The following is a 27,816-nucleotide window of genomic DNA, read 5'->3' as shown; positions in this document are numbered from 1 at the left end:
CTCTTCAACCCTCCCCTCTAATTCTCTGGTCCTCTCTTCAACCCTCCCCTCTCTAATTCTCTGGCCCTCTCTTCAACCCTCCCCTCTCTAATTCTCTGGCCCTCTCTTCAACCCTCCCCTTTCTAATTCTCTGGCCCTCTCTTCAACCCTCCCCTCTCTAATTCTCTGGCCCTCTCTTCAACCCTCCCCTCTCTAATTCTCTGGTCCTCTCTTCAACCCTCCCCTTTCTAATTCTCTGGTCCTCTCTTCAACCCTCCCCTTTCTAATTCTCTGGTCCTCTCTTCAACCCTCCCCTCTCTAATTCTCTGGCCCTCTCTTCAACCCTCCCCTCTCTAATTCTCTGGCCCTCTCTTCAACCCTCCCCTTTCTAATTCTCTGGCCCTCTCTTCAACCCTCCCCTCTCTAATTCTCTGGCCCTCTCTTCAACCCTCCCCTCTCTAATTCTCTGGTCCTCTCTTCAACCCTCCCCTTTCTAATTCTCTGGTCCTCTCTTCAACCCCCCCTCTCTAATTCTCTGGTCCTCTCTTCAACCCTCCCCTCTCTAATTCTCTGGCCCTCTCTTCAACCCTCCCCTCTCTAATTCTCTGGCCCTCTCTTCAACCCTCCCCTTTCTAATTCTCTGGTCCTCTCTTCAACCCTCCCCTCTCTAATTCTCTGGCCCTCTCTTCAACCCTCCCCTTTCTAATTCTCTGGTCCTCTCTTCAACCCTCCCCTCTCTAATTCTCTGGCCCTCTCTTCAACCCTCCCCTCTCTAATTCTCTGGCCCTCTCTTCAACCCTCCCCTTTCTAATTCTCTGGTCCTCTCTTCAACCCTCCCCTCTCTAATTCTCTGGCCCTCTCTTCAACCCTCCCCTTTCTAATTCTCTGGTCCTCTCTTCAACCCTCCCCTCTCTAATTCTCTGGCCCTCTCTTCAACCCTCCCCTTTCTAATTCTCTGGTCCTCTCTTCATCCCTTCTCTTTTTCCTCGTATTCACCCATCCCCCGTGTTCTCTCGCTCCATGCTATTGACCTTTCTGTTTCTCTCCTCCTCTCCGCCTCTCTCTTTTCTCATCATATCGAGTAATGTTTACTGTGGGGGCACCACTCAAAGCTGTGATGATTGGAGTTTAGAAACAAAAGACGAGGGGGAGAGTAGAGGAGAGGAAAGAAATGTTATTACTGTTGTCCCCTTGACAACATTGATTATTATTATTTTAATAATGTTAATATTGTAAATCTCCAAAGTAAACTTTGGCAATATCTGCATTGTTACATATAAATCCAATGTAATTGAGAGGAGTTAGAGTAGAGACAGAGGCTGAGTGTTGTATTGTTGGACTATTGTGGGGGGAGGAAGAGGTGGTCTGAAATGTCACCCTCTTCTCTATATAGTGCACTACTTTTGACCAGAGCCTTATAGGGAGCTCTCACTCTCTCTCTCTCTCTCTCTCGTTCGGTTGACCTCACCTTTAAGACAAACTCATTCCACAGATGATTTATCTATTGTTTCAGGGATAACTCCTCAGAACTGGTAGAGAGAAAAACATTAAACCGTTTTTAAATGTACAAATCCCTACCATTTACCTCAGAATGCCCCGTGGACACATTTTTCTCCTGGATTTCGTCCCAAATGCCACCCTATTCCCCATATAGTGCACTAGGGTCCATAGGGCCCTGGTCATGTAGGGAATAGGGTGGCATTTGGGACACAGTCAGGGTCCTGTTTCGTTCCATCCATTCTGTTCCTCTGTTAATAGCCAGGGCTCCCTCTCTTAACAGCTGAGAGGACACTCCATGGACCCACTTGTGAAACCTACAGATGGAGACAGAGAGCTACTTTGAAACACTGAAATAGGGTTCTTGACCTGCCCTGGACAGTTTTTCCCTCTGTGTTTCTCTCTAAAATAGGGTTCTTGACCTGTCCTGGTCTGTCTTTTCCCTCTGTGTTTCTCTCTAAAATAGGATTCTTGTCCTGCTCTGGTTTGTCTTTTCCCTCTGTGTTTCTCTAAAATAGGGTTCTTGACCTGCCCTGGTCTGTCTTTTCCCTCTGTGTTTCTCTCTAAAATAGGGTTCTTGACCTGCCCTGGTCTGTCTTTTCCCTCTGTGTTTCTCTCTAAAATAGGGTTCTTGACCTGCCCTGGTCTGTCTTTTCCCTCTGTGTTTCTCTCTAAAATAGGGTTCTTGACCTGCCCTGGTCTGTCTTTTCCCCCTCGATGTCAGTCTTCCTTTCTCTCTATCCCTCTTTCAATTCAAGGGGCTTTATTGGGAAACATATGTTTACATTGCCAAAGCAAGTGAAATACACAGTAAACACAAGTGAAATGCTCAGTAAACACAAGTGAAATGCTCAGTAAACACAAGTGAAATGCTCAGTAAACACAAGTGAAATGCTCAGTAAACACAAGTGAAATGCACAGTAAACACAAGTGAAATGCTCAGTAAACACAAGTGAAATGCTCAGTAAACACAAGTGAAATGCACAGTAAACACAAGTGAAATGCACAGTAAACACAAGTGAAATGCTCAGTAAACACAAGTGAAATGCTCAGTAAACACAAGTGAAATGCTCAGTAAACACAAGTGAAATGCTCAGTAAACACAAGTGAAATGCTCAGTAAACACGTGAAATGCACAGTAAACACGTGAAATGCACAGTAAACACAAGTGAAATGCTCAGTAAACACAAGTGAAATGCTCAGTAAACACAAGTGAAATGCTCTGTAAACACAAGTGAAATAAACAAGAGAAAGTTCTATAGTTGTATAGTCATTTGAAATATTATTGTGTTGTAACAATAAGTAAAGTAACACGCAGTTGAAGTATGAAAAGGAAAATAAACAGGTTAAATATAGGTTGTATTTACAATGTTGTTTGTGTTCCACTGGCTGCCCTTTTCTGATGACAAACGTCTTGCTGCTGTGACTGCACAGTGCACCCCTCCAGGATGGAGAAGCTGTTTGTGCTACACGTGTTGCCCTGTTTTCATGGCAACGGGGCAAACGTCTTGCTGCTGTGACTGCACAGTGCACCCCTCCAGGATGGAGAAGCTGTTTGTGCTACACGTGTTGCCCTGTTTTCATGGCAACGGGGCAAACGTCTTGCTGCTGTGACTGCACAGTGCACCCCTCCAGGATGGAGGAGCTGTTTGTGCTACACGTGTTGCCCTGTTTTCTTGGCAACGGGGCAAACGTCTTGCTGCTCTATTTCACCTAACAGATATCAGTTTATCAAATTCTTTGTGGGTCTGTGTGATCTGTGGGAAATATGTGTGTCAACTGTGGTCATACAGCTCTCTGTCCAATCCCATTTAAGGGGTTTTATTGGCATGGGAAACACATTGCCAAAGCAAGTGAAGTAGATAATAAATAAAAGTGGAATAAACAATATCTTTCTCTGACAGGGTGCGAGAGTGAGAGGCAGAGCGAGAGCGGCAGAAAGAGAGCGGCAGAGGGAGAAAGGGAGGCAGAGAGAGAGAAGAGGCAGAGGGAGAGAGAGGGAGAGGCAGAGCGAGAGCGGCAGAAAGAGAGCGGCAGAGGGAGAAAGGGAGGCAGAGAGAGAGAAGAGGCAGAGGGAGAGAGAGGGAGAGGCAGAGCGAGAGCGGCAGAAAGAGGGAGAGAGGCAGAGGGAGGGAGAGAGAGAGAGGCAAAGGGAGAGAGGGAGGCAGAGGGAGAGAGAGAGAGGCAGAGGGGAGAGAGAGGGAGAGAGAGAGAGGCAGAGGGAGAGAGATGGGCAGAGGGAGAGAGGGGCAGGGAGAGAGAGGGAGAGAGTTAGAGAGAGGCAGAGAGAGAGAGAGAGGGAAAGGCAGAGCGAGAGCGGCAGAAAGAGGGAGAGAGGCAGAGGGAGAGGGAGAGGCAGAGGGAGAGAGAGGCAGAGGGAGATAGAGGGAGAGAGAGAGGAAGAGAGAGAGAGAAAGAGAGAGAGAGGGAGAGAGAGAGAGAGAGAGGAAGAGAGAGAGAGGGAGATAAATATGATGGCTACTGTAGACCTCCACACTTCATCATGACAGCAACAATGTATCTTTGGCACCCAGAGTCGGGAGTGGAGGGGAGGACTGCTGTCTTATTGACTCTTAACCAACCGTGCTATTTTGTTAATTTTTTCACGGTGTTCGTAACTTATTTTGTACATAGTGTTGCTGCTACCGTCTCTTATGACCGTAAAGACAAGTTGCTCGCCACAAATTGGACAAAGAGTTTTTCTTCAATGTGTTGGACGGGAGGGATACACTACTACAGACACCCGACCAGGCCCAGATCCCCGTCTTTCGCTGGAGAAGGAAACTGAGATTTAGTGGAAAAAGATCAGGGTTCCTTGCGAGGATCAGGTCAACGAGTAGCTAATCTGCCCTTGCCTTCCGTCCTGCTAACTAATGTTCAATCGCTGGAAAATAATTGAGACGAGCTGAAAGCACTTATACAGTGACTCCTCCTTTAAAAGCCTGCGTGCTGCTGCAGCATTCTGCACGTCATTTAATTCTCAGCCATTTCTTCTGTTACTGCAAGTTATTGCTAGTTTGACCACCAGAGGGCATCTTTGAGAAACATTTGATAGTCTTCCGTATTGCCATTACCAGACACGGGGAGGGCATGCGGGAGACCGGGGTTCAATTCCCCGACGGGGAGGAATGAGTAGGATGTCCTTGTAAATAGCAATTTGTTACTACATGATTCCATATGTGTTATTTCATAGTTGTGATGTCCTCACTATTATTCTACAATGTAGAAAATAGTAAAAATATAGAAAAATCCTGGAACTGGTACTGCATAATTAATTTGCTTAATATTATGGTGTTTCTATTCCATGAAAAACTAAAAACCCTAATGGGTTTCCATTAGGATGGATTGGAACAATCCACTGTACAACGTGACACACATAAATTCAGATCATTGTCAATTTGTAAATTCAGACCGTTTCGCTCTCACGTTGTAGGGTTGATTTGAGCTTTCTGGCCTTACAACAGCAGTCAAGCACCCAAGCTAACGTTGGCTAGCTTGCTAGCTACTTCCAGACATAAATGTGACCACTCTGACCATTTTACTCACCCTAGCAGAGCTGGTTAGGCAGTTTTCATGTTAACCAGAGCGTTGGTGACCGTAACTGTGCTGCTGGAATCAATTTAATTACGCTTTTTTTGCCAACGTTTACTGACACCGGCCATATTCAACGGGTGTTGAGCGTAAATTCATTCTGCACTCTGGTACTCAGATGTAAGTGCTCTGAAATCAGTTTAGATAGCGAATTTACGAAAGCACCCAAATGTCCATTGAGAACGCACAACGACAAGCTAAGAATGATCGGAATAATCAAGTCAATAAGCGTTGGGTAGTTGGATAGCCTATAGTTAAAATACTGGCAAGTTTGATGTATAACTACTAACGTTAGGTATATAGCTAACATACCGGTACATACTGCTGTAATGATATGATATGTGGTTCGTAAGGAAGGCGTAGCTAACTAACATACCAGTACATACTGCTGTAAAGATATGATATGTGGTTCGTAAGGAAGGCGTAGCTAACTAACATACCAGTACATACTGCTGTAAAGATATGATATGTGGTTCGTAAGGAAGGCGTAGCTAACTAACATACCAGTACATACTGCTGTAAAGATATGATATGTGGTTCGTAAGGAAGGCGTAGCTAACTAACATACCAGTACATACTGCTGTAATGATATGATATGTGGTTCGTAAGGAAGGCGTAGCTAACTAACATACCGGTACATACTGCTGTAATGATATGATATGTGGTTCGTAAGGAAGGCGTAGCTAACTAACATACCGGTACATACTGCTGTAATGATATGATATGTGGTTCGTAAGGAAGGCGTAGCTAACTAACATACCGGTACATACTGCTGTAATGATATGATATGTGGTTCGTAAGGAAGGCGTAGCTAACTAACATACCGGTACATACTGCTGTAATGATATGATATGTGGTTCGTAAGGAAGGCGTAGCTAACTAACATACCGGTACATACTGCTGTAATGATATGATATGTGGTTCGTAAGGAAGGCGTAGCTAACTAACATACCGGTACATACTGCTGTAAAGATATGATATGTGGTTCGTAAGGAAGGCGTAGCTAACTAACATACCGGTACATACTGCTGTAATGATATGATATGTGGTTCGTAAGGAAGGCGTAGCTAACTAACATACCAGTACATACTGCTGTAAAGATATGATATGTGGTTCGTAAGGAAGGCGTAGCTAACTAACATACCAGTACATACTGCTGTAATGATATGATATGTGGTTCGTAAGGAAGGCGTAGCTAACTAACATACCGGTACATACTGCTGTAATGATATGATATGTGGTTCGTAAGGAAGGCGTAGCTAACTAACATACCGGTACATACTGCTGTAAAGATATGATATGTGGTTCGTAAGGAAGGCGTAGCTAACTAACATACCGGTACATACTGCTGTAATGATATGATATGTGGTTCGTAAGGAAGGCGTAGCTAACTAACATACCGGTACATACTGCTGTAAAGATATGATATGTGGTTCGTAAGGAAGGCGTAGCTAACTAACATACCAGTACATACTGCTGTAATGATATGATATGTGGTTCGTAAGGAAGGCGTAGCTAACTAACATACCGGTACATACTGCTGTAAAGATATGATATGTGGTTCGTAAGGAAGGCGTAGCTAACTAACATACCAGTACATACTGCTGTAAAGATATGATATGTGGTTCGTAAGGAAGAGGTAGCTAACTAACATACCAGTACATACTGCTGTAATGATATGATATGTTGTTCGTAAGGAAGGCGTAGCTAACTAACATACCAGTACATACTGCTGTAAAGATATGATATGTGGTTCGTAAGGAAGGCGTAGCTAACTAACATACCGGTACATACTGCTTTAATGATATGATATGTGGTTCGTAAGGAAGGCGTAGCTAACTAACATACCAGTACATACTGCTGTAATGATATGATATGTGGTTCGTAAGGAAGGCGTAGCTAACTAACATACCGGTACATACTGCTGTAATGATATGATATGTGGTTCGTAAGGAAGGCGTAGCTAACTAACATACCGGTACATACTGCTGTAAAGATATGATATGATATGTGGTTCGTAAGGAAGGCGTAGCTAACTAACATACCGGTACATACTGCTGTAATGATATGATATGTGGTTCGTAAGGAAGGCGTAGCTAACTAACATACCGGTACATACTGCTGTAAAGATATGATATGTGGTTCGTAAGGAAGGCGTAGCTAACTAACATACCGGTACATACTGCTGTAATGATATGATATGTGGTTCGTAAGGAAGGCGTAGCTAACTAACATACCGGTACATACTGCTGTAAAGATATGATATGTGGTTCGTAAGGAAGGCGTAGCTAACTAACATACCGGTACATACTGCTGTAATGATATGATATGTGGTTCGTAAGGAAGGCGTAGCTAACTAACATACCGGTACATACTGCTGTAATGATATGATATGTGGTTCATAAGGACAGCGTAGCTAACTAACATACCGGTACATACTGCTGTAATGATATGATATGTGGTTCGTAAGGAAGGCGTAGCTAACTAACATACCAGTACATACTGCTGTAAAGATATGATATGTGGTTCGTAAGGAAGGCGTAGCTAACTAACATACCGGTACATACTGCTGTAATGATATGATATGTGGTTCGTAAGGAAGGCGTAGCTAACTGACATACCGGTACATACTGCTGTAAAGATATGATATGTGGTTCGTAAGGAAGGCGTAGCTAACTAACATACCGGTACATACTGCTGTAAAGATATGATATGTGGTTCGTAAGGAAGGCGTAGCTAACTAACATACCGGTACATACTGCTGTAAAGATATGATATGTGGTTCGTAAGGAAGGCGTAGCTAACTAACATACCGGTACATACTGCTGTAATGATATGATATGTGGTTCGTAAGGAAGGCGTAGCTAACTAACATACCGGTACATACTGCTGTAAAGATATGATATGTGGTTCGTAAGGAAGGCGTAGCTAACTAACATACTGGTACATACTGCTGTAATGATATGATATGTGGTTCGTAAGGAAGGCGTAGCTAACTAACATACCAGTACATACTGCTGTAAAGATATGATATGTGGTTCGTAAGGAAGGCGTAGCTAACTAACATACCGGTACATACTGCTGTAATGATATGATATGTGGTTCGTAAGGAAGGCGTAGCTAACTAACATACCGGTACATACTGCTGTAATGATATGATATGTGGTTCGTAAGCAAGGCGTAGCTAACTAACATACCGGTACATACTGCTGTAATGATATGATATGTGGTTCGTAAGGAAGGCGTAGCTAACTAACATACCGGTACATACTGCTGTAATGATATGATATGTGGTTCATAAGGACAGCGTAGCTAACTAACATACCGGTACATACTGCTGTAATGATATGATATGTGGTTCGTAAGGAAGGCGTAGCTAACTAACATACCAGTACATACTGCTGTAAAGATATGATATGTGGTTCGTAAGGAAGGCGTAGCTAACTAACATACCGGTACATACTGCTGTAATGATATGATATGTGGTTCGTAAGGAAGGCGTAGCTAACTGACATACCGGTACATACTGCTGTAAAGATATGATATGTGGTTTGTAAGGAAGGCGTAGCTAACTAACATACCGGTACATACTGCTGTAAAGATATGATATGTGGTTCGTAAGGAAGGCGTAGCTAACTAACATACCGGTACATACTGCTGTAAAGATATGATATGTGGTTCGTAAGGAAGGCGTAGCTAACTAACATACCGGTACATACTGCTGTAAAGATATGATATGTGGTTCGTAAGGAAGGCGTAGCTAACTAACATACCAGTACATACTGCTGTAATGATATGATATGTGGTTTGTAAGGAAGGCGTAGCTAACTAACATACCAGTACATACTGCTGTAATGATATGATATGTGGTTTGTAAGGAAGGCGTAGCTAACTAACATACCAGTACATACTGCTGTAATGATATGATATGTGGTTTGTAAGGAAGGCGTAGCTAACTAACATACCAGTACATACTGCTGTAATGATATGATATGTGGTTTGTAAGGAAGGCGTAGCTAACTAACATACCGGTACATACTGCTGTAAAGATATGATATGTGGTTCGTAAGGAAGGCGTAGCTAACTAACATACCAGTACATACTGCTGTAAAGATATGATATGTGGTTCGTAAGGAAGGCGTAGCTAACTAACATACCAGTACATACTGCTGTAATGATATGATATGTGGTTCGTAAGGAAGGCGTAGCTAACTAACATACCAGTACATACTGCTGTAAAGATATGATATGTGGTTCGTAAGGAAGGCGTAGCTAACTAACATTCCGGTACATACTGCTGTAATGATATGATATGTGGTTCGTAAGGAAGGCGTAGCTAACTAACATACCGGTACATACTGCTGTAAAGATATGATATGTGGTTCGTAAGGAAGGCGTAGCTAACTAACAAACCGGTACATACTGCTGTAATGATATGATATGTGGTTCGTAAGGAAGGCGTAGCTAACTAACATACCGGTACATACTGCTGTAATGATATGATATGTGGTTCGTAAGGAAGGCGTAGCTAACTAACATACCAGTACATACTGCTGTAAAGATATGATATGTGGTTCGTAAGGAAGGCGTAGCTAACTAACATACCGGTACATACTGCTGTAAAGATATGATATGTGGTTCGTAAGGAAGGCGTAGCTAACTAACATACCAGTACATACTGCTGTAAAGATATGATATGTGGTTCATAAGGAAGGCGTAGCTAACTAACATACCGGTACATACTGCTGTAATGATATGATATGTGGTTCGTAAGGAAGGCGTAGCTAACTAACATACCAGTACATACTGCTGTAATGATATGATATGTGGTTCGTAAGGAAGGCGTAGCTAACTGACATACCAGTACATACTGCTGTAAAGATATGATATGTGGTTCGTAAGGAAGGCGTAGCTAACTAACATACCAGTACATACTGCTGTAATGATATGATATGTGGTTCGTAAGGAAGGCGTAGCTAACTAACATACCAGTACATACTGCTGTAAAGATATGATATGTGGTTCGTAAGGAAGGCGTAGCTAACTAACATACCAGTACATACTGCTGTAATGATATGATATGTGGTTCGTAAGGAAGGCGTAGCTAACTAACATACCAGTACATACTGCTGTAAAGATATGATATGTGGTTCGTAAGGAAGGCGTAGCTAACTAACATACCAGTACATACTGCTGTAAAGATATGATATGTGGTTCGTAAGGAAGGCGTAGCTAACTAACATACCAGTACATACTGCTGTAAAGATATGATATGTGGTTCGTAAGGAAGGCGTAGCTAACTAACATACCAGTACATACTGCTGTAAAGATATGATATGTGGTTCGTAAGGAAGGCGTAGCTAACTAACATACCAGTACATACTGCTGTAATGATATGATATGTGGTTCGTAAGGAAGGCGTAGCTAACTAACATACCAGTACATACTGCTGTAAAGATATGATATGTGGTTCATAAGGAAGGCGTAGCTAACTAACATACCGGTACATACTGCTGTAATGATATGATATGTGGTTCGTAAGGAAGGCGTAGCTAACTAACATACCAGTACATACTGCTGTAAAGATATGATATGTGGTTCGTAAGGAAGGCGTAGCTAACTAACATACCGGTACATACTGCTGTAAAGATATGATATGTGGTTCGTAAGGAAGGCGTAGCTAACTAACATACCAGTACATACTGCTGTAAAGATATGATATGTGGTTCGTAAGGAAGGCGTAGCTAACTAACATACCAGTACATACTGCTGTAATGATATGATATGTGGTTCGTAAGGAAGGCGTAGCTAACTAACATACCGGTACATACTGCTGTAAAGATATGATATGTGGTTCGTAAGGAAGGCGTAGCTAACTAACATACCAGTACATACTGCTGTAATGATATGATATGTGGTTCGTAAGGAAGGCGTAGCTAACTAACATACCAGTACATACTGCTGTAAAGATATGATATGTGGTTCGTAAGGAAGGCGTAGCTAGCTAACATACCAGTACATACTGCTGTAAAGATATGATATGTGGTTCGTAAGGAAGGCGTAGCTAACTAACATACCAGTACATACTGCTGTAAAGATATGATATGTGGTTCGTAAGGAAGGCGTAGCTAACTAACATACCAGTACATACTGCTGTAAAGATATGATATGTGGTTCGTAAGGAAGGCGTAGCAACGTAACTTATTTGAAAAGTCTTTATTACATTGAAAACTACTGTGAGGACTGTGAGCTCCATCGACTGCGGATTGCTTTTGGTGCACAGTCGATACCGCGCTGGACTAAGAAGCTTGAAGGTTTGAGGGTTTGAAACCTGCTCCCTGCTTGTTTCATTTGAAGTCGTGCAACAATTATCAGTTTATTATTTGGTTTATATTGCCCATTCATTGTCAGTTAGAGACACAGTTAGTGCATTTGGACCCAAAAGCATAATCAGTGCTCTAACTCCACCTCGTCTTTCTGTCTTCTCCACCTCTCTCCCCACCTCGTCTTTCTGTCTTCTACACCTCTCTCCCCACCTCGTCTTTCTGTCTTCTCCACCTCTCTCCCCACCTCGTCTTTCTGTCTTCTCCACCTCTCTCCCCACCTCGTCTTTCTGTCTTCTCCACCTCTCTCCCCACCTCGTCTTTCTGTCTTCTCCACCTCTCTCCCCACCTCGTCTTTCTGTCTTCTCCACCTCTCTCCCCACCTCGTCTTTGTCTTCTCCACCTCTCTCCCCACCTCGTCTTTGTCTTCTCCACCTCTCTCCCCACCTCGTCTTTGTCTTCTCCACCTCTCTCCCCACCTCGTCTTTCTGTCTTCTCCACCTCTCTCCCCACCTCGTCTTTCTGTCTTCTCCACCTCTCTCCCCACCTCGTCTTTCTGTCTTCTCCACCTCTCTCCCCACCTCGTCTTTCTGTCTTCTCCACCTCTCTCCCCACCTCGTCTTTCTGTCTTCTCCACCTCTCTCCCCACCTCGTCTTTCTGTCTTCTCCACCTCTCTCCCCACCTCGTCTTTCTGTCTTCTCCACCTCTCTCCCCACCTCGTCTTTCTGTCTTCTCCACCTCTCTCCCCACCTCGTCTTTCTGTCTTCTCCACCTCTCTCCCCACCTCGTCTTTCTGTCTTCTCCACCTCTCTCCCCACCTCGTCTTTCTGTCTTCTCCACCTCTCTCCCCACCTCGTCTTTCTGTCTTCTCCACCTCTCTCCCCACCTCGTCTTTCTGTCTTCTCCACCTCTCTCCCCACCTCGTCTTTCTGTCTTCTCCACCTCTCTCCCCACCTCGTCTTTCTGTCTTCTCCACCTCTCTCCCCACCTCGTCTTTCTGTCTTCTCCACCTCTCTCCCCACCTCGTCTTTCTGTCTTCTCCACCTCTCTCCCCACCTCGTCTTTCTGTCTTCTCCACCTCTCTCCCCACCTCGTCTTTCTGTCTTCTCCACCTCTCTCCCCACCTCGTCTTTCTGTCTTCTACACCCCTCTCCCCACCTCGTCTTTCTGTCTTCTACACCCCTCTCCCCACCTCGTCTTTCTGTCTTCTACACCTCTCCCCACCTCGTCTTTCTGTCTTCTACACCTCTCCCCACCTCGTCTTTCTGTCTTCTTCACCTCTCTCCCCACCTCGTCTTTCTTCCTCATTTTATAATGCACACCATATGTGCATTGAAGTACAGATTAAACTTGTTTATAATATAATATTACAATTATTATAATTATAATGCATTATGTATTTATAACACCTGGATAATGAACTTCTTTCAATAAAGCGTTTCACATTCTCCACTGGTTGAAATTAAGTATCTCATTGAAAATACTATCCTGTTGTCACGGCTGTTGAAAGGAGAGGACCAAGGTGCAGCGTTGTGAGCGTACATTTTCTCTTTTATTAAGAAAAGTGACACCGAACAAAACTACAAAAACAAACCGTGAAGCTAAAGGCCATAAACAAAGTCAACCCACAAACACAGGTGGAAAAAGGGCTGCCTAAGTATGGTTCTCAATCAGAGACACCGATAGACAGCTGTCCCTGATTGAGAACCATACCCGGCCAAAACATACAAATACAAAATCATAGATAACAAAACATAGAATGCCACCCTGACCAAACCAAATAGAGACATAAAAAGGCTCTCTAAGGTCAAGGTGTGACACCTGTGTCCTCAAATTAATGCTGATGAAGGGAGTTCGATATGCATAGTTTTTTTTTCTGTGTATATCAATTACAAATCAGTCTTTACTTAAATCATGTTTCTAGTCTATTGCATAGTTACAATGTGTAATCATTGATGTCCCAGGAGCAGGAGTGGTAAACACTGTTGAAGTGTATAATTGTAATACATACATGCAGACACAGCATCATTCAAATAATGGAGTCTCCTAAAGTTGATTCAGCTGCGGGATCGGGGCATCACCAGTACAGAGCTGCTCAGGAATGGCAGCAGGCAGGTGTGAGTGCATCTGCACGCACAGTGAGGCGAAGACTTTTGGAGGATGACCTGGTGTCAAGAAGGGCAGCAAAGAAGCCACTTCTCTCCAGGAAAAACATCAGGGACAGACTGATATTCTGCAAAAGGTACAGGGATTGGACTGCTGAGGACTGGGGTAAAGTCATTTTATCTGATGAATCCCCTTTCTGATTGTTTGGGGCATCCGGAAAAAAGCTTGTTCGGAGAAGACAAGGTGAGCGCTACCATCAGTCCTGTGTCATGCCAACGGTAAAGCATCCTGAGACCATTCATGTGCGGGGTTGCTTCTCAGCCAAGGGAGTGGGCTCACTCACTCACAGCCATGAATAAAGAATGGTACCAACACATTGAGGAGTACACCACATCAGTCAATGGCTTTATCAATAAATGCATCGAGCAGGTCGTCCCCAAAGTGACTATGTACATAACCCAACCAGAAGCAATGGATTACAGGCAACATCCTCACTGAGCTAAAGGCTAGAGCTGCCTCTTTCAAGGAGCGGGACTCTAACAAGAAATCACACTCTGCCCCCCGACGAACCATCAAACAGGCAAATCATCATAGGGTTAGGGTTAGAGGTTACAGGACAAAGACCGAATCGTACTACACCGGCTCCGACGCTCGTTGGATTATTATTATTTATTATATTCATCATTATTATTATTATTAACATTATTATTATTCATATTATTATTCATATTATTATAATTATTATCATTATCATCATTAGCATCATTATCATTATTATTATTATCATTATTATCATTATTATCATTATTATCAATATTATTATTATCATTATAATTATCAGTAAAATTATCATTATTCATATTCTTATTATCATTCATATTATCATTATTATGATCATCATTTATTAGTATCATCATTCATATTATCATTATGAATATTCATATTATTATCATCATCAATATTCATATTATCATTATCATTATTCACATTATCATTATTCATATGATTATTATCATCATGTATTATTATTATTATTATTATCATTATAATTATTATCATTATTATTATCATTATTATCATTGTCATTATTCATATTATCATTATTATCATTATTATATTAAGATGCACTGCCATAGCCTCACTCCTCTCCCCCTTCCTACCCCTGTCTACTGAAATACCACAATCTCCTTTTCCCGCCTCTGAAAATGCTCCTCCTCTCTCCTCCTCTAGCCTCTGAAAATGCACTGCCATAGCTGTGCGTTGGTGACCAGCTCCGGTCACCTGATAGGTGGTAGTCGCGGCGAGGAGATCGACCGGGCGGAGTGTGTGATCCGTATGAACGACGCCCCCACGGCACGGGGCTACGGTGGAGACGTTGGGCACCGCACCTCGCTACGTGTCATCGCTCACTCCAGCATGCAGAGGGTCCAACGGAGCCGTCACGAACTGCTCAACGCATCCCAGGTTAGATCAAAATATACTGCATATGTTTTAAAAACAACCCTTACAGTAATGAGTGCATACCTTTTAGTATAGGTGACCCCAGAGGGAATCAAACCCACAATCCATTGCAAGTGCCATGCAACTGAGCCACACAGGGCTACATAGTTAGTAGATGCTATAATATATTTAATATGTGTTTTCATGTGTTATCCCTTCTGCGCTTTTGAAGTGTTTCAATCTTATCAATGTATCAAGGTTTAATCCAATCCAGGACACAATGTTTATCAGTAGTAACATTACATTCTCCTCCCTCCAGGACACAGTGTTTATATTCTGGGGGCCCAGTAGTTACATGCGGCGGGATGGGAAGGGTCTGGTCTACAACAACCTGAGGTTGATGAACCAGGTGCTGCCCAAACTAAAGGTCTACATGATCTCCTGGCAGAAGATGCTGCAGTTTGACGAACTCTTCAAGAGGGAGACGGGCAAAGACAGGTCAGTTAAACCTACATGCTAGAGAAAAGTGAGTTGAGCTAAATTAATCTACACTACTTTACTGTAGACGGGCACTAACACTCCTGATCAATTCAAGACTAATATATTTTTAGCTCAAAGACATGTGAGCAGGCTAGCTAGACTACTTTATTGTAGATCAAAGACATGTGAGCAGGCTAGCTAGACTACTTTATTGTAGATCAAAGACATGAGCAGGCTGGTGTTGTGACTTTACTTTCATTAATCTGGTGACTGTTATTTATTTAATCCATTAACTATGATGTAACAATTAACTCATTAGGAATTTGGGGCACCACAGAAGAGTTTGATTAAAGAGTTACCATCTCCCGAATTCACTTCCTAGAGACCCCTTCCTGCTCCAATCTCGTTAACGGGATTTATTTGACAACATCCAGTGAAATTGCAGTGCGCCAAATCCAAAAACAGAAATACTCATAATAAGAATTCATAAAATATACAAGTGTTACTGCAATATGGGAGGACTTGGCCTTAAATTGAAAGTTCTACCCATTGAAAATAGCGGTAAGTTGAAAACAAACATTTTTGGGATGGTTTGTCCTCAGGGTTTCGCCTGACATATCAGTTCTGTTATGCACAGACATAGAAAACTCTAAAGTTTCTAAAATTATCTAAAATCTACCAATTATATGCATATCCTAGCTTCTGGGCCTGAGTAACAGGCAGTTTACTTTGGGCATGTCAGTCATCCAAATACTGCCCCCTATCCCGAAGAAGTTTTAAACTCTATAAAAGGTATCTATTACATCTCCTGAATTACTCTATAAAGTATCTATTACATTGATAAACAATCTTATTAATCATTGCCTCTTATCACATCATCCTTCCGAACAGTCGTAACCTTATGCATCTGCAAAAACCCCAGCCTTACCCATGAGTACTGCACCGATTGGTTTAATTATTTATTTACTAGCTAACTAAAATGAGAAAACAGGATAAAATACACACTTAATACATGAGAAGAAATGTCCCTAGTGGACTGACAAAATATGGCGGCTTAAACACAACAAATGAAGAGGGTTGGGGAGGAGAGATAAGAAAGGATACTTATCGTGGATACATTCTAGGACTGTCCTCACATTAATCATATATTTTGAATGCCGTTCGCCGTTTCTCTGTCGAAACTAGCCCTCCTTCGGAAGAATGTTGGTTTGGCCTTTCAGCGGCACGCTTGTACGGCTCTGGTGTCCAAAAGGGGGGGACCCCTTTTCCGTCTTTTCACTCTGGACATTGCTCCTAGGGTGATGGTTAGCCAGCCGTGTCTACGGTTCCCCTTGGTGATGAGATTAGAAGCATACTGTGATTTGAGACTCATAGTAGGATGGGATGGTTTGCAGTGTAGTATGATGGTCCCACTTCGATCGTGCTTTTCTCAATATCTGACTTAGGGCAGCTAATCAGCCGTACCAGTGATTGTCTGGGAAGTGAGCTTCTAGCCTACACCGCGTGTTGATTGTTCAGGATTCAGACCACTTTACACGCACAGCAGCAACTTGGCAATGTTCTGGTCTAGTATGTTAATTCTTAGCCAGTCCTTTTTTAAGCATTCTGCTCGAAAAGGACGGTTCCATCAGACCGACATGCTCTCTGACCTCACTTGGGGCGTGGCTACTTAATGTGCAGGAGGACATGATTAGAAGTTATATCTTATGACTCCTAAAATCATAGTCCCATTTTAACAAAAATAATGTCATAATTTCTCATATTGCACAATGTATTGGATGGAAACTTGATAGATAAAAGGGGGTATCCTTTCCAAGTTGCAATATTTCATCCATACAGCTTTTAATGACATCACAAAATGAAAAACAATATGACATTTGTTTCCCACTGACCATTCCCCCCCATTCTATATGTTAGAATTATTGTTCAATTATCAACTTTTTGGACGGGCAAAACTCTGGAGACAAAGGGACATTCTTTTAGCCAATACTGGAGGGTAAAGAGAAAAACTCTCCCTCTTGTAATTTACAACAGGGTGTGAACAGTCAACCATCCAGCAGCTCCCCCTCTCCCCTCTGTGGGGAGAAAATCCAGAAAATCCAGAAAATCAAATTGTAGGATTTTTAATGAATTTATTTGCCAATTATGGTAGAAAATAAGTATTTGGTCAATAACAAAAGTTTCTCAATACTTTGTTATATACCCTTTGTTGGCAATGACAGAGGTCAAACGTTTTCTGTAAGTCTTCACAAGGTTCTCACACACTGTTGCTGGTATTTTAGCCCATTCCTCCATGCAGACCTCCTCTAGAGCAGTGATGTTTTGGGGCTGTTGCTGGGCAACACGGACTTTCAACTCCCTCCAAAGATTTTCTATCCGGTTGAGATCTGGAGACTGGCTAGGGCATTGCAGGACCTTGAAATGCTTCTTACGAAGCCACTCCTTCGTTGCCCGGGTGGTGAGTTTGGGATCATTGTCATGCTGAAAGACCCAGCCACGTTTCATCTTCAATGCCCTTGCTGATGGAAGGAGGTTTTCACTCAAAATCTCATGATACATGGCCCCATTCATTCTTTCCTTTACACGGATCAGTCGTCCTGGTCCCTTTGCAGAAAAACAGCCCCAAAGCATGATGTTTCCACCCCCATGCTTCACAGTAGGTATGGTGTTCTTTGGATGCAACTCAGCATTCTTTGTCCTCCAAACACGACGAGTTGAGTTTACCAAAAAGTTATATTTTGGTTTCATCTGACCATGTGACATTCTCCCAATCTTCTTTTGGATCATCCAAATGCTCTCTAGCAAACTTCAGATGGGCCTGTACTGGCTTAAGCAGGGGGACACGTCTGCCACTGCAGGATTTGAGTCCCTGGCGGCGTAGTGTGTTACTGATGGTAGGCTTTGTTACTTTGGTCCCAGCTCTCTGCAGGTCATTCTCTAGGTCCCCCCGTGTGGTTCTGGGATTTATGCTCACCGTTGTTGTGATCATTTTGACTCCACAGGGTGAGATCTTCCGTGGAGCCCCAGATCGAGGGAGATTATCAGTGGTCTTGTATGTCTTCCATTTCCTAATAATTGCTCCCACAGTTGATTTCTTCAAACCAAGCTGCTTACCTATTGCAGATTCAGTCTTCCCAGCCTGGTGCAGGTCTACAATTTTGTTTCTGGTGTCCTTTGACAGCTCTTTGGACTTGGCCATATTGGAGTTTGGAGTGTGACTGTTTGAGGTTGTGGACAGGTGTCTTTTATACTGATAACAAGTTCAAACGGGTGCCATTAATACAGGTAACGAGTGGAGGACAGAGGAGCCTCTTAAAGAAGAAGTTACAGGTCTGTGAGAGCCAGAAATCTTGCTTGCTTGTAGGTGACCAAATACTTATTTTCCACCATAATTTGCAAATAAATTAATACAAAATCCTACAATGTGATTTTCTCATCTTTTTAAAAGTGGGAGAACTTGCACAAATGGTGGCTGACTAAATACTTTTTTGCCCCACTGTATAGTGATCGATGTCTGCAATATTTTGGCATATTTTTGTTTCACAGGCCAATTCAATGGCCTTGTTGACGGATTTAGTAGAGCACTTCCTCTGCCTCAGACAGTATGTCTACAATCATTGCTCTTAGCATGTCTCAATCTACCACTTACTCCTTGAATCCCTTCCCATTGATACAAAATGAAAACAGGCACACCAGGCTCTTTCTCTGTCTCCTCTCTGTGCCTCTCTCTCTGACTCTCTCAATTCAAATATATTCAAAGGGATTTTATTGAATGTTTTATTTATGGGAAATGTGTTTAAAGCAAGTGAAAAAAAAACTAAACAATGACAAAAACCAACAGGTGAAAAAAATCTGAAATTAAAAGTAAAAAGATTCCTATTGACACATGGAATGGATTCCTATTGACACGTGGAATGGATTCCTATTGACACGTGGAATGGATTCCTATTGACACGTGGAATGGATTCCTATTGACACGTGGAATGGATTCCTATTGACACGTGGAATGGATTCCTATTGACACGTGGAATGGATTCCTATTGACATGAAGCTGTGAAATCATTATTTATCTGCCCATTTTAATACATCTGTATTGTTCCCATGGACATGGTAGTTACTGATCACTTTTAAAACAGTTGATCAGATATCTTCTCACCTATTTCCACCTCCCCCCTCTCTCCTCCCCCATCTCCCCCCATATCTCATCCCCCCCCCCCCATATCTCATCTCTCCCCCCCATCTCATCCCTCCCCCATCTCTCCCCCATCTCTCATCTTTCCCCCTCCCCCATCTTTCCCCTCCCTCGCCTCCCTCCCTCCAGGCGTATCTCCAACTCGTGGTTGAGTACTGGTTGGTTCACTATGACCATAGCTCTGGAGCTGTGTGACCGGATCAATGTCTATGGCATGGTGGCTCCAGACCACTGCAGGTGAGATCTCTACCCTGATCTAACTCATTCTCTCTCTCAGTCTCCGTCTCTCTGATATCTTTGTCAAATAATCTCTTCTGTTATCTTGTCCCCCTCTCAGAGAGCCCCAGCCCCCATCGGTCCCCTACCACTACTACGAGCCCCTTGGTCCAGAGGAGTGTGCCATGTACATCAGCCATGAGCGGGGCCGCAGGGGCAGCCATCACCGCTTTATCACAGAGAAGAGGGTCTTTGCCAGCTGGGCTCGAACCTTCAACATCCACTTCTACCAGCCTGACTGGGAACCCCCGCCGCTGGCCCCCGCTAACCGCACGCAGGGTGAGACGGTCTCGGTCAGCATACGTGACTGGCGACCGGAAATGGAAGTTGGGTGGTGACAGTGACTGCTGGGCATCTGTGGAAAAGCTGTAACTCAAATGGGACTGAGCTGGAGATGGTGATGGACAAGACCACATGAGACGGTCCAAAGTCTTCTGACCACAACTGAATGGTCCATACAGTAGGATACTGACTGCACATGGTCCTTCGCTGAGGATCGACCGTCCCCCTCTAGCTATCTGTCATGGACAACTGTAGAATAATGACTGCAAAACGTCCTTCACTGAGGATCGACCGTCCTCCTCTAAGCCGTCATGGACAACTGTAGAATACTGACTGCAAAACGTCCTTCACTGAGGATCGACCGTCCTCCTCTAAGCCGTCATGGACAACTGTAGAATACTGACTGCAAAACGTCCTTCACTGAGGATCGACCGTCCTCCTCTAAGCCGTCATGGACAACTGTAGAATACTGACTGCAAAACGTCCTTCACTGAGGATCGACCGTCCTCCTCTAAGCCGTCATGGACAACTGTAGAATACTGACTGCAAAACGTCCTTCACTGAGGATCGACCGTCCTCCTCTAGCTATCCGTCATGGACAACTGGAAGGACCAAATCCAGCTGCCTGGTCCATAGGCTACTAACCACAACTAGTTTGAGCGTACTGGATGGCCATAAGGGTTACCGACCACTAGTGGTGCACGGGTCAGCAACTGCCAGACTAGATGTGATAAAGTGAAAATGTGAGGCCGCACCCAACCCTAAAATATAGAACATGTACTGTAGGCTACAGTCAGGGACTGTGGATGTTTTTGACAAGGGGCACAGAATTGTTTTATCCTGATTTCGATGTGTTTCTGCTTAGAATTTTGTTAGTCAACTTGTCTATAATTAGATACATGTAGCTTCTCGTCTGTCATTACATGTTGCCGTAGTAACTAAATCAACCATTGTTCACCAGAATAATGTTATAAATCGATAGAATGAACGCTTCTGTCATCTCTGCTTCTTTCATGGCGAGAAGACCTTTAGAGACCGGGGAGAAAATGCAATAACAAAATAAAAATGAGAAATATTTTCTGTGCAGAATTTCCAAATGACATCACTTCGACCGGGTTGTAAGGAAATAAAAAGCTTTGAAAATGACCCAACGTGTTTCTGATAAGAGTTCAGTTCGGCTTGGATGCATATTTTATGTAGTTGAATTAGTATCAGCTGTTATGATGTTGATAAAGACAGCACCTTTACAGACGGTCCCTAACTGTGGTTGAAATACTATCAGCTGTTATGATGCTGATAAAGACAGCACCTTTACAGACGGTCCCTAACTGCACGTTCACATTCTATCAAGATACTGAAAGAAACCATATTTCTCCACTCCTGTTCCAGAGTTTAAATGTTGTCTACATTTGGTGACACACAATCAGTGTCTAGATTTCAGTTAACATTTAACTCATCTGAACAGCAAGCTACAGTACCCTTGACTTACCATAGGCCTAATTGAAGTCCGTGTCTTGTCAGCTGTCAAATTTATTTAGCACCTCACAATCACACATAACATTAACCACTTTGTCAAATTTCTCCCCAGACATTGGCTGTCTAGATTCCTGCTGTTTGTTGTTTTCAATATTCTCAGCGACCTGCCCTGTCTGGATAGAGGAACAGTATAAGCTGTCCTGTCTGGAACTGAGAGGAGTAACAGTATAACCTGTCCTGTCTGGATAGAGGAAGAGTATAAGCTGTCCTGTCTGGAACTGAGAGGAGTAACAGTATAACCTGTCCTGTCTGGATAGAGGAACAGTATAAGCTGTCCTGTCTGGAACTGAGAGGAGTAACAGTATAACCTGTCCTGTCTGGATAGAGGAACAGTATAAGCTGTCCTGTCTGGAACTGAGAGGAGTAACAGTATAAGCTGTCTGGAACTGAGAGGAGTAACAGTATAACCTGTCTGGAACTGAGAGGAGTAACAGCATAACCTGTCCTGTCTGGAACTGAGAGGAGTAACAGTATAACCTGTCCTGTCTGGAACTGAGAAGAGAGGAGTAACAGCATAACCTGTCCTGTCTGGAACTGAGAGGAGAGGAGTAACAGCATAACCTGTCCTGTCTGGATAGAGGAACAGTATAAGCTGTCCTGTCTGGAACTGAGAGGAGTAACAGTATAACCTGTCCTGTCTGGATAGAGGAACAGTATAAGCTGTCCTGTCTGGAACTGAGAGGAGTAACAGTATAAGCTGTCTGGAACTGAGAGGAGTAACAGTATAACCTGTCTGGAACTGAGAGGAGTAACAGCATAACCTGTCCTGTCTGGAACTGAGAGGAGTAACAGTATAACCTGTCCTGTCTGGAACTGAGAAGAGAGGAGTAACAGCATAACCTGTCCTGTCTGGAACTGAGAGGAGAGGAGTAACAGCATAACCTGTCCTGTCTGGAACTGAGAGGAGAGGAGTAACAGTATAACCTGTCCTGTCTGGAACTGAGAGGAGAGGAGTAACAGTATAACCTGTCCTGTCTGGAACTGAGAGGAGAGGAGTAACAGTATAACCTGTCCTGTCTGGAACTGAGAGGAGTAACAGTATAACCTGTCCTGTCTGGAACTGAGAGGAGTAACAGTATAACCTGTCCTGTCTGGAACTCAGAGGAGTAACAGTATAACCTGTCCTGTCTGGAACTGAGAGGAATAACAGTATAACCTGTCCTGTCTGGAACTGAGAGGAGTAACAGTATAACCTGTCCTGTCTGGAACTGAGAGGAGTAACAGTATAACCTGTCCTGTCTGGAACTGAGAGGAGAGGAGTAACAGCATAACCTGTCCTGTCTGGAACTGAGAGGAGAGGAGTAACAGTATAACCTGTCCTGTCTGGAACTGAGAGGAGAGGAGTAACAGTATAACCTGTCCTGTCTGGAACTGAGAGGAGAGGAGTAACAGTATAACCTGTCCTGTCTGGAACTGAGAGGAGTAACAGTATAACCTGTCCTGTCTGGAACTGAGAGGAGTAACAGTATAACCTGTCCTGTCTGGAACTCAGAGGAGTAACAGTATAACCTGTCCTGTCTGGAACTGAGAGGAGTAACAGTATAACCTGTCCTGTCTGGAACTGAGAGGAGTAACAGTATAACCTGTCCTGTCTGGAACTGAGAGGAGTAACAGTATAACCTGTCCTGTCTGGAACTGAGAGGAGTAACAGCATAACCTGTCCTGTCTGGAACTGAGAGGAGTAACAGTATAACCTGTCTGGAACTGAGAGGAGTAACAGCATAACCTGTCCTGTCTGGAACTGAGAGGAGTAACAGCATAACCTGTCCTGTCTGGAACTGAGAGGAGTAACAGCATAACCTGTCCTGTCTGGAACGGAGAGGAGAGGAGTAACAGCATAACCTGTCCTGTCTGGAACTGAGAGGAGAGGAGTAACAGCATAACCTGTCCTGTCTGGAACTGAGAGGAGAGGAGTAACAGTATAACCTGTCCTGTCTGGAACTGAGAGGAGAGGAGTAACAGTATAACCTGTCCTGTCTGGAACTGAGAGGAGAGGAGTAACAGTATAACCTGTCCTGTCTGGAACTGAGAGGAGTAACAGCATAACCTGTCCTGTCTGGAACTGAGAGGAGTAACAGCATAACCTGTCCTGTCTGGAACGGAGAGGAGAGGAGTAACAGCATAACCTGTCCTGTCTGGAACTGAGAGGAGAGGAGTAACAGCATAACCTGTCCTGTCTGGAACTGAGAGGAGAGGAGTAACAGTATAACCTGTCCTGTCTGGAACTGAGAGGAGAGGAGTAACAGTATAACCTGTCCTGTCTGGAACTGAGAGGAGAGGAGTAACAGTATAACCTGTCCTGTCTGGAACTGAGAGGAGTAACAGTATAACCTGTCCTGTCTGGAACTGAGAGGAGAGGAGTAACAGTATAACCTGTCCTGTCTGGAACTGAGAGGAGAGGAGTAACAGTATAACCTGTCCTGTCTGGAACTGAGAGGAGAGGAGTAACAGTATAACCTGTCCTGTCTGGAACTGAGAGGAGTAACAGTATAACCTGTCCTGTCTGGAACTGAGAGGAGTAACAGTATAACCTGTCCTGTCTGGAACTGAGAGGAGTAACAGTATAACCTGTCCTGTCTGGAACTGAGAGGAGTAACAGTATAACCTGTCCTGTCTGGAACTGAGAGGAGTAACAGTATAACCTGTCCTGTCTGGAACTGAGAGGAGTAACAGTATAACCTGTCCTGTCTGGAACTGAGAGGAGTAACAGCATAACCTGTCCTGTCTGGAACTGAGAGGAGTAACAGCATAACCTGTCCTGTCTGGAACTGAGAGGAGTAACAGTATAACCTGTCTGGAACTGAGAGGAGTAACAGCATAACCTGTCCTGTCTGGAACTGAGAGGAGTAACAGCATAACCTGTCCTGTCTGGAACTGAGAGGAGTAACAGCATAACCTGTCCTGTCTGGAACTGAGAGGAGTAACAGCATAACCTGTCCTGTCTGGAACTGAGAGGAGAGTAGTAACAGTATAACCTGTCCTGTCTGGAACTGAGAGGAGAGGAGTAACAGTATAACCTGTCCTGTCTGGAACTGAGAGGAGAGGAGTAACAGTATAACCTGTCCTGTCTGGAACTGAGAGGAGTAACAGTATAACCTGTCCTGTCTGGAACTCAGAGGAGTAACAGTATAACCTGTCCTGTCTGGAACTCAGAGGAGTAACAGTATAACCTGTCCTGTCTGGAACTCAGAGGAGTAACAGTATAACTTGTCCTGTCTGGAACTGAGAGGAGTAACAGTATTACCTGTCTGGAACTGAGAGGAGTAACAGCATAACCTGTCCTGTCTGGAACTGAGAGGAGTAACAGTATAACCTGTCCTGTCTGGAACTGAGAGGAGAGGAGTAACAGCATAACCTGTCCTGTCTGGAACTGAGAGGAGAGGAGTAACAGTATAACCTGTCCTGTCTGGAACTGAGAGGAGAGGAGTAACAGTATAACCTGTCCTGTCTGGAACTGAGAGGAGAGGAGTAACAGTATAACCTGTCCTGTCTGGAACTGAGAGGAGTAACAGTATAACCTGTCCTGTCTGGAACTGAGAGGAGTAACAGTATAACTTGTCCTGTCTGGAACTCAGAGGAGTAACAGTATAACCTGTCCTGTCTGGAACTGAGAGGAGTAACAGTATAACCTGTCCTGTCTGGAACTGAGAGGAGTAACAGCATAACCTGTCCTGTCTGGAACTGAGAGGAGTAACAGCATAACCTGTCCTGTCTGGAACTGAGAGGAGTAACAGTATAACCTGTCTGGAACTGAGAGGAGTAACAGCATAACCTGTCCTGTCTGGAACTGAGAGGAGTAACAGCATAACCTGTCCTGTCTGGAACTGAGAGGAGTAACAGCATAACCTGTCCTGTCTGGAACGGAGAGGAGAGGAGTAACAGCATAACCTGTCCTGTCTGGAACTGAGAGGAGAGGAGTAACAGCATAACCTGTCCTGTCTGGAACTGAGAGGAGAGGAGTAACAGTATAACCTGTCCTGTCTGGAACTGAGAGGAGAGGAGTAACAGTATAACCTGTCCTGTCTGGAACTGAGAGGAGAGGAGTAACAGTATAACCTGTCCTGTCTGGAACTGAGAGGAGAGGAGTAACAGTATAACCTGTCCTGTCTGGAACTGAGAGGAGTAACAGTATAACCTGTCCTGTCTGGAACTGAGAGGAGTAACAGTATAACCTGTCCTGTCTGGAACTGAGAGGAGTAACAGTATAACCTGTCCTGTCTGGAACTGAGAGGAGTAACAGTATAACCTGTCCTGTCTGGAACTGAGAGGAGTAACAGCATAACCTGTCCTGTCTGGAACTGAGAGGAGTAACAGTATAACCTGTCTGGAACTGAGAGGAGTAACAGCATAACCTGTCCTGTCTGGAACTGAGAGGAGTAACAGCATAACCTGTCCTGTCTGGAACTGAGAGGAGTAACAGCATAACCTGTCCTGTCTGGAACGGAGAGGAGAGGAGTAACAGCATAACCTGTCCTGTCTGGAACTGAGAGGAGAGGAGTAACAGCATAACCTGTCCTGTCTGGAACTGAGAGGAGAGGAGTAACAGTATAACCTGTCCTGTCTGGAACTGAGAGGAGAGGAGTAACAGTATAACCTGTCCTGTCTGGAACTGAGAGGAGAGGAGTAACAGTATAACCTGTCCTGTCTGGAACTGAGAGGAGTAACAGCATAACCTGTCCTGTCTGGAACTGAGAGGAGTAACAGCATAACCTGTCCTGTCTGGAACTGAGAGGAGTAACAGCATAACCTGTCCTGTCTGGAACGGAGAGGAGAGGAGTAACAGCATAACCTGTCCTGTCTGGAACGGAGAGGAGAGGAGTAACAGCATAACCTGTCCTGTCTGGAACGGAGAGGAGAGGAGTAACAGCATAACCTGTCCTGTCTGGAACTGAGAGGAGAGGAGTAACAGTATAACCTGTCCTGTCTGGAACTGAGAGGAGAGGAGTAACAGTATAACCTGTCCTGTCTGGAACTGAGAGGAGAGGAGTAACAGTATAACCTGTCCTGTCTGGAACTGAGAGGAGTAACAGTATAACCTGTCCTGTCTGGAACTGAGAGGAGTAACAGTATAACCTGTCCTGTCTGGAACTGAGAGGAGTAACAGTATAACCTGTCCTGTCTGGAACTGAGAGGAGTAACAGTATAACCTGTCCTGTCTGGAACTGAGAGGAGTAACAGTATAACCTGTCCTGTCTGGAACTGAGAGGAGTAACAGCATAACCTGTCCTGTCTGGAACTGAGAGGAGTAACAGCATAACCTGTCCTGTCTGGAACTGAGAGGAGTAACAGTATAACCTGTCCTGTCTGGAACTGAGAGGAGTAACAGTATAACCTGTCCTGTCTGGAACTGAGAGTAGTAACAGTATAACCTGTCCTGTCTGGAACTGAGAGGAGTAACAGTATAACCTGTCCTGTCTGGAACTGAGAGGAGTAACAGTATAACCTGTCCTGTCTGGAACTGAGAGGAGTAACAGTATAACCTGTCCTGTCTGGAACTGAGAGGAGTAACAGTATAACCTGTCCTGTCTGGAACTGAGAGGAGTAACAGTATAACCTGTCCTGTCTGGAACTGAGAGGAGTAACAGCATAACCTGTCCTGTCTGGAACTGAGAGGAGTAACAGCATAACCTGTCCTGTCTGGAACTGAGAGGAGTAACAGTATAACCTGTCCTGTCTGGAACTGAGAGGAGTAACAGTATAACCTGTCCTGTCTGTAACTGAGAGTAGTAACAGTATAACCTGTCCTGTCTGGAACTGAGAGGAGTAACAGTATAACCTGTCCTGTCTGGAACTGAGAGGAGTAACAGTATAACCTGTCCTGTCTGGAACTGAGAGTAGTAACAGTATAACCTGTCCTGTCTGGAACTGAGAGGAGTAACAGTATAACCTGTCCTGTCTGGAACTGAGAGGAGTAACAGTATAACCTGTCCTGTCTGGAACTGAGAGGAGTAACAGTATAACCTGTCCTGTCTGGAACTGAGAGGAGTAACAGTATAACCTGTCCTGTCTGGAACTGAGAAGAGTAACAGTATAACCTGTCCTGTCTGGAACTGAGAGTAGTAACAGTATAACCTGTCCTGTCTGGAACTGAGAGGAGTAACAGCATAACCTGT

General features: G+C 44.0%; 1 protein-coding gene across 1 annotated transcript in view; it reads left to right on the top strand.

Moving 5' to 3' along the window:
- The window catches only part of st6galnac5a (ST6 (alpha-N-acetyl-neuraminyl-2,3-beta-galactosyl-1,3)-N-acetylgalactosaminide alpha-2,6-sialyltransferase 5a), a 100,372-nt gene extending 79,139 nt beyond the window's left edge, over positions 1–21,233 (top strand). Inside the window, exons 3-6 of the mRNA XM_036966673.2 lie at positions 14,728–14,961; positions 15,257–15,435; positions 19,739–19,846; positions 19,947–21,233. Coding sequence (XP_036822568.1) covers positions 14,728–14,961; positions 15,257–15,435; positions 19,739–19,846; positions 19,947–20,223 — 798 coding nt within the window. The 3' untranslated portion in view covers positions 20,224–21,233. The remainder of the gene's footprint in view (positions 1–14,727; positions 14,962–15,256; positions 15,436–19,738; positions 19,847–19,946) is intronic.
- The last annotated feature ends 6,583 nt before the right edge of the window (positions 21,234–27,816 follow it).

Source organism: Oncorhynchus mykiss, chromosome 28 (assembly GCF_057628025.1).
Source record: "Oncorhynchus mykiss isolate SJ-2025 chromosome 28, ASM5762802v1, whole genome shotgun sequence".
NCBI lineage: Eukaryota > Metazoa > Chordata > Actinopteri > Salmoniformes > Salmonidae > Oncorhynchus > Oncorhynchus mykiss.
This window is presented reverse-complemented; position numbering and strand designations above follow the sequence as displayed.